General features: G+C 52.6%; 1 protein-coding gene across 1 annotated transcript; it reads left to right on the top strand.

Annotated features, from left to right (window-relative positions):
* The first annotated feature begins 1,771 nt into the window (after positions 1–1,771).
* Positions 1,772–6,927, top strand: PROX2 (prospero homeobox 2). The gene is made up of 4 exons (XM_068165529.1): positions 1,772–2,014; positions 2,295–3,344; positions 4,957–5,151; positions 5,262–6,927. Exons 2-4 carry the CDS (start codon positions 2,358–2,360, stop codon positions 5,445–5,447), a joined length of 1,368 nt encoding a protein of 455 aa, XP_068021630.1. The 5' UTR covers positions 1,772–2,014; positions 2,295–2,357; the 3' UTR covers positions 5,448–6,927.
* Positions 6,928–10,652: the final 3,725 nt, after the last annotated feature.

Genomic DNA, 10,652 nt, shown 5'->3' with positions numbered 1-10,652 from the left:
CAGTCTCAAGCTGTGCCAAGGGAGGCTTAGGCTGGATGTTAGGAAGAAAATCTTCACAGAAAGAGAGATTGGCCATTGGAATGGGCTGCCCGGGGAGGTGGTGGAGTCACCATCACTGGAAGTGTTTAAAAAGGGACTGGATGAGGCACTTAGTGCCATGGTTTAGTTGATTAGATAGTGTTGGATGATAGGTTGGACTTGATGATCTCAAAGGTCTTTTCCACCCTGGTTAATTCTGTATTCTGCATTAATGCCCCTGTGACAGACTGTTAGGGAAATGAAACCCTAATGGTTGGGAATGTTGGGGTAATAGCATGGGAGAGCAACAAGTGATATTGAACAACTCAGGAAATACTTGGGTTTTTTGAAGAGCAGAGCTCTGTAAAAGGTAAAACTCTCCCAGATAGATACCTGCATGGAATGTTCAAAGAAAGGCAACCTGCTGAAAGGTGAGTGAGAAGAATCCCATTTTCTACATGGCTCGTTAGCCTGGGGGACTTGCCGTGGAGCTGACAGTCACAGGGACAGGAGGCTGATGGGGCTGAAAATGATCAGACATTTCTGGATACAGCAAGAGAATCTCAGACACTTTAAAGCTGCCTGGAAAAGACATAAACTGTCCTACTTAAAGGATGTGAAGCTACTGCTAATCAATGTGGATGTGGAAGAAGCATCCCCCCGGGCATCCCCCCGGGCAGCTTTTGCACCTTCTTTCACAAAGTTGTCCAAACCAGTGAATGAGTGGAAGGGGGTGGGTCCCTGCCTGGAGTCAACGTGACAATTTTAAGTCCAGGGCTGCTGGTTCAGTGGTTTTTCTCTTCGCCAGTAATCCCCATCCCTTTTATTCGGTGTTTTGCCAGGCGCTTAGGAGCCCTCTGCTGCGTCAGCCTGAACATCTCGGTGTGTCCCGCTCGCAGCAGGTTACATCACACTTTCACCCTCACTGTGCCCCTTTCCATCAGCCTGTTTGTGCCATCTCAGCCCTCCAGCACTGCTGCCCATCGCCATGCCCCCAGGCCTGTGCTGGCAGGTGCCGGCTGGATGCTGGCAGAGGCACACAACAGCCATACCCTGCCCAGCTGCTACATGCTGTGAATGCGTTTGTCAGGGATGCAGCTGCCATCCCTGTGCTCTGCCAGCACCTGGGAGCACCCAAACCCACCTTTACCCAGGCATTCATGGCAGAAGGTTCCATCTAGTGCTCACCACCCTTGTACCTGAGTCCACCAGGCCAGAGGGGAGGTTCCCCAATGCCTCTGGAGCAGGTGCAGCTGGTAGTGTGGGAAGTCTGCACAGCTGGGCACATCCAGAGCCCTCACCATGTGAAAAGTACTCCTGGCATGATGGATGCCCAGCTGGTAGGTGGGATCTGTGACAGTGTCCAGAGTGTTGCTGCTGTCATGCAACACCTGACAGCCTGATCACGAGTTTTGCCATGTCTGAAGGTTTCTGCCTGGGTCATTTCCTGCTGGAACAGACTTTGCAGAGGAGCTGGTGTCCTTGTTTGAGTTAGAGTGGAACTGGTTCTGTTCAGTGATTTTACTTTTCAGCTCAGTCTCTTCTCAGTAACTGCAGTTAATGGCACATTTCTGCAGACAGAGTCTGCTTCGAGTAGTGATAGTGCTTGGTGTTTACAGTTACTACTAAGGATTGGTATGCAGAAAGGCACTTGCTTATACTTGCTCCTATGGAGACCAAGGTCACTGCTAAATCTTGTGTGCTGTGTTGGGGGCGCAGAAAGTAAGAGGCTGCACCTGTGGGGAGGAGCAGAGAGAGCAGATGACCCTAAACTGCCCAACTAGGTGTTCCCATTCCATACACGTCATAGTCAGTATAAAGCTGAGGCATCACGAGGGTCAAGCTCTCTTCTTTCATGTCTGGTGTCTGAGGAGTTCTCCTGTCCATTTTGTCTTTGATCCCAACCTGTGCATTCCTGAATCCTGTTCCCATCTGCAGCTGAGTCCAGTCTGGGACTTCCCCAGTGCCTGCTCACAGTGTCAGTGGTGCCAGCAAGGTAACTGCCATCGGGGGAGGTGGGTTCCATATTGATTTGTATATATTTGTACATACTTAATTTTGTTGCTATTATTTTCATTAAAGCTGGTTTAGTTTTCTTTTCCAATTCATGAGTTTCCCTTATTCCCCTTCTATTCCTCTTTGGGAAGAGAATCAGTCATTTGTGTAGTGGCTGGCCCAGCCCTAACCCTTGAGAGAGTCCTGGGAGGGAAAATCTCTGACCATGTGCATAGAGAGCTACTGTATGAGGTCCTGCCCATTGATGTTTCTTCCTCCAGCTCCACGCCACCAGCAGGCTGAAACATCAAACACCTGGGAAGCCTGCCAGTCTGTCACTGGAAATGATCCCCAACCAGCTGAGGGTCACCTCTCCAATATCCAGGCAGGAAGAAGAGACAATGGATAGCAGGAGTGGCTGTGAGCAGGACAAAGACTGTAGCACTTCAGGGTATGGCCAGGTGCTGAAGTTGGAGCCCTCATTCCAGACTGACTCTCTCTTGCCTACCCCCAGTGCATCTCTGATTTCACAGCTCCTCAACCACCCAATGGCTGGCAGGAGCCTGGATCCCACCATCCTTTTCCCTTCCTCTCTGGCAGTGGCCCTGCCTCAGGACTACAATTGTGATGCATCTGCTGGAGGAGAAGCACAAGCCCTGGATTTCCCCAGGACCCATACCTCAGCTCCTGTGCCCTGTGATGGTGAAATGGACCAGGTCTCCATCCAGCACCTACAGGACCAGCTCTCTGATCAGCATCTACGAGCCAAGCGGGCGAGGGTGGAGAGCATCATCCAAGGCATGAGCCTCCCACCAACCCCTCAGGCATTTGGCATCAGCCTGGAGGCAGCTTTTGGGCCTGAGAGAGAGATGGGTGGTGAGATGCCCCGGGAAAGCAAGAGGAAGCTGAGGCTGCCCCAGCAGGGCACAGGGACAGCCAGTCAAGTGGCCCCTACAGGGAGCAGCCACCATGCTGAGGGCTGCCAGCAGCTGAAGGAGCAGCTCTGCATTTTAGAGCAGCAGCTGAGGAGGCTTCAGGAGAAGTTCTCCCAGGTCTATGACTCTAGGAATGCTGATGGAACACAGGAAAGTGCTGAAAAAGTACATCCACTGCCTGGAAAGCCTGGAGACAAACTGGATAAGGACAGTGCCATCGGTGACCCACAAAAAGCACCTCTCTGGAGGAGTGTCGTGGAGGTGTGTGGGCCAGAGGAGGATGAAGACAGAGGTGACACAGGCAGCCTGCCCTCTGCAGAGATGGTCCTCTCACAGGCTCTGAAGCAGGAGCTGTCTAGGGTGGTGTCCCGAGTGGTGGACACTGTTCTGAAGACCGTCTGGCCGAAGGCAGCCAGTCACCTCCTGCAGCAGCACCACAGCCTCCTGGTGCCAGGGCCAGATGCCAGGAGAGAGTATTTTCCTGCTGGGAAATGCAGAAAGCCACTTGCTAAGCCATCTGCCATGAATGCACCAGGCACACTGGGCTCAACCCAGGCTGAAGCCCTGCCAGGAGCTTTGGGGAAGAGCCTAGACTCTCATGCTGACTCCTTCAGCTCAAAGGGGGTCAGAAAATCCTCTCAGGTACCCAGCATGGGTTATTCGCTGGGCTCAACTGTGCCCATCCAAGGCAGCCATCTGCTGAGCCAGCTGCTGGGCTACAGCCAGCACAGCCTCTGGAGCAGTGGCTCTTGTGGGAGCCCCTCTGCTCCAGAGAGGGGTCCTCCAGAGCCCCTTGACTTGCACTGGGGAACTGTCAAACTGAGGTCATCAGGTGCGAGACAGCAGCAGCAGCCCTTGCCCCTCAGCCCTGCTGACATGGAGAGCCTGGCACTGCTGCCAGCTGGCAGGGATGGCCACAGGGAGCTGCAGGCTGCCATTGACAGGGCGCCTTTTGCCTCCACCCATATATCCTTTGGGAGTAGCTGGAGTGGTCCCTGGGCTTGGCTGGAACTAGGAGGGGTCCTTCCACTTGGATGTGCTCCTCTTTTCCTCTGGAGCCACAGACCAGGCACCTGCTGGTCTGCCTGAGGCCAGTGTCTCTGCAGTTACACAGGAGACTGAAAAGGGGTGAGCAGGAAAGGTGTTCTGAGCAGTGGAGGAGCACTGCTGCTCCTCAGGGTTGGTTAGATGCTGTACCATAGCTGGGGATAGAAGTCAGGAGCTCCCAAACCTGGTCTTAGGCCATCCAGGTGGTCCTGTCATCCTATGCCAGGAACAGATGTCTCATGGAAACCCCTGTTCCTGCTGGCCTGGGACGTGTTGTGGGGAGCACAACTTCCCCAGGGATGCCAAAGGGGAAAGCCAGCAGCTGCCCAGCCAGGTGTAAGCCCACTCCACACTGCCAGCAAGCCACAGGGAGGGGTTATCGTGGGCATTGGGCAGGTGTATGCCAGGGTTGGGCTGCTGCCTGCAGGCTTTCCTTGACCATTAGGCAGATGCAGGAGGCACTGACCCCCAGCCACCTGAAGAAGGCCAAGCTGATGTTTTTCTTCACCCGCTACCCCAGCTCCACTCTGCTGAAGACCTACTTCCTTGACGTGCAGGTAACATGGCACTGGTATTCGCCAGGGCTCCCATGTGGAATGATGCTCAGCCTGCCTTGCTTGACTTGCTGGCAGGAGCAGGGGGATGGCATCCCCTTCAGCATTGGCTGCCCAGGAGCAGACCTGGGCTGCCAGGTCTTGGCTGTGTGCACTCGAGGTGTTGGGATTAAAGCACATCACAAGTGTGCCTCTCCTCTGTGGGGTTGCTGGGATCTGAATCTCAGTGAGGGAGAGGCACTGTGGATGCCCCCCTGTCACAGGCCTGCCTTGTGCTTTGGCACACCTGGGGCAGGGCTGGGTTTGGAGCCAGGCACTGGTGCATGGCGAGGCTTGTGGTAGCTCATGGGCTGGGGGACTCCAAGATGGTGTAAGGTCTGTGCTCTGTTTCTCCCCATCCCTGGCAGTTCAACCGCTACATCACCTCCCAGCTCATCAAGTGGTTCAGCAACTTCCGTGAGTTTTACTACATCCAGGTGGAGAAGTTTGCCCGGCAGGCCCTGCTGGAGGGCGTCGTGGAGGCTGGCACCCTGGAGGTCTCCCGGGACTCAGAGCTTTTCCGTGCCCTGAACATGCACTATAACAAGGGGAATGACTTCGAGGTGAGGAGGGGCAGCTGGGGGGCAGGGGTGGTGGGGTGCTGGGGGTTTACCAGAGCGAGTGGGAGCCAGAGATCCAGTGGTGCCATGGGCTGATGCCTGTCTCACCGCAGGTGCCTGGGCGGTTCCTGGAGGTGGCCAGCCTGACGCTGCGGGAATTCTTCAGTGCCATCAAGGCTGGCAAGGATGCTGACCCCTCCTGGAAGAAACCCATTTACAAAATAATCTCCAGACTGGACAGTGATATCCCAGAAGGGTTCAAAGCCACTGGCTGCTCCCAGGAACTGCTCTGCAGCTGAGTCTCTCCGAATGCAGCCACCATGTGCTAAGCACCTCATGGGCATTCTGTACAGCATCCATTATTCTGAATATTTTCTCTCTGCCCTGTACAATAGCTCCTTGGATGAGGTCTATCACATGCCTCAGGTGCTGGGATTTTATGCTGTGTGTTTTATTCCCTTGCTCAGATGCGGTGGGGTCCTGCCAGAGACCCTTGGGTGGGAGGGTTGGAGATGAAACCATCAGACTGGAGCCCAGGAAGTTGCCCTGCTCCAGCTCTTCCAGTGACCCTGGGTGATCTGGCTTCCTTCTCTTCACCAGAGGGCTACAGATCAGGGCAATCAGCCTTTCTGTTTGTGGAGCAGGCAGAGGGCCCAGCAGCTGGCAAAACTTTCTTGGTGCAGCAGACCAACAGAGGTGTCCGGATCAACAGCACACCTTGGCTTCTGTCCAGATACAATACACCAGTGCCCAAAGAAAACAGCTGGTGAATTCCAGCATGTCAAGCACCCCATGGGCATAGCTGACCCTGCCTGAAAGGTGTAAAACCAGGGTTTGTTTTATCCAGCATGAACAACACTCCCCCCTGCCTCCCCCTGTGCTCCTTGGCAAGAGCCCCCCCACGGCTGCTGTGCAGTGTGGCCAAGCAGGTGAGTGTGTGCTGGTGGAAGCAGCCCAGGAGTGACCACTCACTAGCAGTGCCCCTGATGCTGGAGGAGTGCAGGCTGTGCAGCCTGTGCTGCTCAGCCCCACCACCAGCCCCCAGCAGCCTGTCACCTGCAAGGAGAGTGCCATGCTCAACACCCACTCAAATCCCCTCACACTGTGCTTTTTAAACTGCCCCAGCTGCCCATGGTGAAAGAGGAGCACATTGTTTGGGACCTGTCAGTCCCTGGGGGTTTAAACACAAACTAGTGAGGAGCTGGGCTCTGATGTCTGCTGCCCCATTTACTGTAGGAGTATAAAACCAAGGGGGTTGCTTTTCTCTGTGGCCAGGACTCAGCAACTGCTTTTCCACCTGGTGGAGCATGGTGAAGGACTTTGAGTTAAGAGCTCTCTCGTGCTGGCAGAGGCAGCGTTGAGGAATGTCTGTGAAGAGGAGGGAGGTCCTGAGGGAGGCATGGCAGTAAGTCTCCGGAAAGGCAGCGATGTGTAACTGGATGAGCAGTGACATCCCTATGCAAAACCAGGAATCAGAAAACTGAGAAAAGGTCAAGATGTTGTTGGATATGCAGCAAGGTGCCAGCTGGGCACTAGAGGACAGCAAATGGCGTGGAGAAGAACACAGGGTGTTTTGCAGGCAGTGTATCTGCGGGGCTAAGGAAGCATGTGATAACACCAGGGCAGGACGGGGGTCTCCAAAACAGGAGCAGTTCTACAGTGGTGCATCATGAGTGCAGCTTCCTGCTCATTTCCTGTTTGTTTCTTGAGGTTTGTGTGTTTTACAATCCCAACACACCAAGCTGACTGGATACATTTTTAAATAAACACAGAGCTGAGGTCACCCTTTTACATCCCTAGAGGCCTGCTGGATAATTTGTGCTTTAAAGAGTTACCCTGGGAATTTCTTGCCTTTTGTTGGGAAAACACTGCAGCAAAAGGGCTTACACTTCCTCCACCCACATCCTTGTGGGGCTGAGCAGAACCTACTAGCTAATGTGCTTGCTTAAACCTGAACCCTCACCCCAGTGCCTTGGGAGCAGTCTGTTCCAAAGTGCAACTTGCCAGCAGGATCAGGAAGTAGGGGCTAGAGACAGAAGGAAACACATCCTAAAGCTTACAGGTGGCAGTCTCAAATGTCAGATGCATTTGAGAAGTGCTGCTGGTGGCACCAAGAAGGCAATAACAACCTCAGAGCCTGAGTAATGCACTCAGTAGGCAAAATTGATACTGATGGAAAAAGGAAATGATGGCCAGGCTCACAGAAGGGGTGAGTAAATTCTTTTGGAAGTAGGTACACAATCAGAGAGCATCAGAAAGCCCTGGTATGCAGAGTCTCTGGGGGAGCAGTTTCTTGATGCTTCTGCTCAAATGCAAGTTCAGGGGCACCAGTAAAGCAACAGGTGGGGGACTAAGGGCAAAGCAGTGACATGTGTCTCAGAGACCTGGAGCAGCTGATGTTGGAAAGGACCTCTGGAAGTCATCTGGCAGCCCAGCCCCCTGCTCAGCAAGGGCTGCTGAGAACTGGCTGCTCAGGACCATGTCCAGATGGCTTCCCTCCTAGGGAGGGAGACTCCATTATCTGGTCATGAACGAAGATGTTGAACAGGATCAGACCCAGTATTTGGAGCAATGGTTTTGCTACAGCATTTGCAAAGAAGCAAGAACTACAGAGCTGTGTTTTGCACTGGTTCCTGTGAAATGTGGACCTGCATGACCACAACATCCCACATCATCTATCCATGGCCTCTGATGAGGGCTTGTCTGTTGTTCCCTAGGGGTTGAATTAAGGCAGATTTTATGGTTAATAGAAATATGGAGGAAAAAAGGAGGGGAAAAGCAGAGTTAGAGAGACCATGAAGCACATGAGACCACAGGACACTTGTCTGGAGAGCATCTTGTTAGGGGTTGGACTTGATGATCTCCAGACGTCCCTTCCAACCCCTAACATCCTGTGATCTTTCCCGGCAGCTTTTCAACTCCTTGTCCACCTTCAGCCAAGCATGAAAGAGAGCACAAAGATGTGAGAGTTGCACAGGGGGCACCAACTCACCTTTTAATCACTTTACACACCCTCTGCAGGGAGAGCTCCTGCTTGGGGAGTGTGGGGTGCAGTTGCCTCCTCCAGGGGTGCTTGTCTGCCCAGGGCCAGGGCAGGCTGCACCCAAGCTGTGCAACTCTGAGATGGAGTGAGCTGAACCACAGCCCCTGGAACAGCCTTAGAAAGCATTAGAAAAGGGAGACTCATACTGCCTTCCCTCCCTCTAGGTAAGAGGAGCACCGATATGGGGAAGGCAGCACATCCGTTGGGAAGAGCTGGGATTACTTTAGGGGCAGTGGAGACTGAAGCACAGAGGAAATAATGTGTGACTGTCTAAGAAATAGGGTTGCCCTGGATGTGCTGTGCAGGGTGTGGTGCCTAAGTTCATTCACATTCTAGCAGTGTCCAAGATGCAGCAGCTGGTAATGGCTGCTGGCCACAGGGAGGTTTTTACTGACAGTGTGCTGCTGGCAGGGCTAGAGGGAGAAGGGAGGGCCACTGCCCACACAGCGACTGAAATTGTGACCCTCAGGTTTCAGTGGGCTCTTGCTGCACCATTTCCCACGAGCTGCCCAAGGAAGCAGTGGGGGTAGCACACTCACCTACTGCTACCTCACTTTGGTCTCTTACAAACCCCACACCCTTCCTTCCCTCTGGCCAAATTTCTGTGCTAGATACAAAAAGCCCACAGCCCCCAGCAACTGTCTCTTCTGGGAACAATCTCTTGGGGCTATTCTTCTGCACTTTCAACTACTTAAAACCCATCCACAGGATGAACCCAGCCCCCATAGTTAAACAGGAGCAGACTGTTAAGCACTAAAAATCGCTGTTCCATCCTCCAGGCTGCTGGGGTCTTGTACAGCCAAAAGAGGGAGATGTGACCACACCAAGTAATCTGGCCAGCCTCCAAAACCCTTAAGTACTCATCCATGTTATTACTTACCATAAGAGTCCCTATTACTCACATACAGCTAATTAGAGCTTGGAGAAGTTCCTAGAGCGTGTTCATCCTGTATGCCAAAATAGCTTGGGGGTTATTGCTGAGAAGCAATAAAACATCTCTGGTTTATTTCTCTTAATGACTTGGACCTGTCTGCAGCTGAACCAGCCCTAGAGGTTCCCAGCTCAAGAAGATGTTCTTGAAAGGGACCTCCCCTCAAATACATATCTCAGGGGCACATACAGCATCAGGGCAGCTTTCTCCAGCTAAGCAGCCCCCGGTGAGCCAGTGGCCATGCTCATGAAATCTCAGCAACATTTACTATCCCATTCATTACATGCATTGGAAGGGCAGATTAATCCAGGTTACAGTGCAAATACCACATTTGACTTTGCAGCTGGAGAAGACGCCACTTTCTCTGCCTCTGTGTAGAGCTGCCCTGTGCTGCAGATCCAACACCACTTCAGGGGAAGGTGAAGCAATGCATGGAAAAACTGTGGAGATCAGACTCAAGGATACAACACCCCAGGATATGTCTAGCTGGCAGCAAAAGCTTTTTGTTTCTTCACACCGTGAAATATTAGCTTGAGTCATGGGCAGGTGATGGGAACTGGGGAGTGGGGCAGCAGCTAGTTGACCTGTTCCCCCTTGACTTACACAAAGAAAACCACCATTTTGGTAAGAGAGTGGCAAGGGAGCCACACAGACAGGGCTGCACTCTCCCTTCTGGGGTGCCTCAGCTCACGAGCCTACCTCCAGGAGCTTGTGTGCAGAGATGAGCAGGATGGAGAAGTGAGATATATCACTGGGAGCTCTGCCCAGACAGGTCAGTGCAAGAGGGAGGCCACTGTGCAGCCCAGGCACTTTCAAGGTATTTATTTACTATGAACAAAGGTGAACAGAGGAGTGTGAGGATAGGCAGCCTGACCTCCACCACCCAAACCCCGCAGATGGGCTAGGAGTAATGCTGGTCCTGGAGGGGAGGCAGCTGGGGTGGAAAAAGGGACAGGCTGCCAAATGAAAAGCATGTCTGTGGATAAACACTGAACTAGTAAACCCATTTTTAAAAGCAAGCTTGAAAATGGCTAGTCAAGTAAAGTGAGAGCTGTGCCATGGATCTCACGAGAAAGCAGAGTTAGGTCAACACTCAATAGGGATGAGGATACAGTCAACGTTTTTATACCAACTCCTCCTCAGCTAACTGTACAGGCTACTTGAGTGGCAGGTGAAGCCTCATAGAATCATAGAATCAATAAGGTTGGAAAAGACCTCAAAGATCATAAAGTCCAACCTGTCACCCAAGACCTCATGACTACTAAACCATGGCTTCAAATGCCACACCCAATCCCTCTTTGAACACCTCAAATTGTGTTGTATTTCCCCAGCTCCCTTTCTGGTACCTCCTTGGCACTTTGCTGGATTTAATTTTGCTTTCTCATCCCTCTGACATAAATTCAACAGCTCACACACACACTTTTGTGCAAGAAACTGTAACCCAACCAGAGCCTTGGAAGAAAGTGGAGCCTGTCCTCCATTCTTCAGTGTGATTTCCAGGGAAATCAAGGGAAGGGATTTTCTTCCCCT

Source organism: Melanerpes formicivorus, unplaced genomic scaffold (genome assembly GCF_026170545.1).
Source record: "Melanerpes formicivorus ecotype bairdi unplaced genomic scaffold, bMelFor1.0.p_v2 SCAF_90, whole genome shotgun sequence".
NCBI classification, from domain to species: domain Eukaryota; kingdom Metazoa; phylum Chordata; class Aves; order Piciformes; family Picidae; genus Melanerpes; species Melanerpes formicivorus.
The sequence above is the reverse complement of the archived record's forward strand: the minus strand, read 5'-3'. Positions and strand labels throughout refer to the sequence as shown.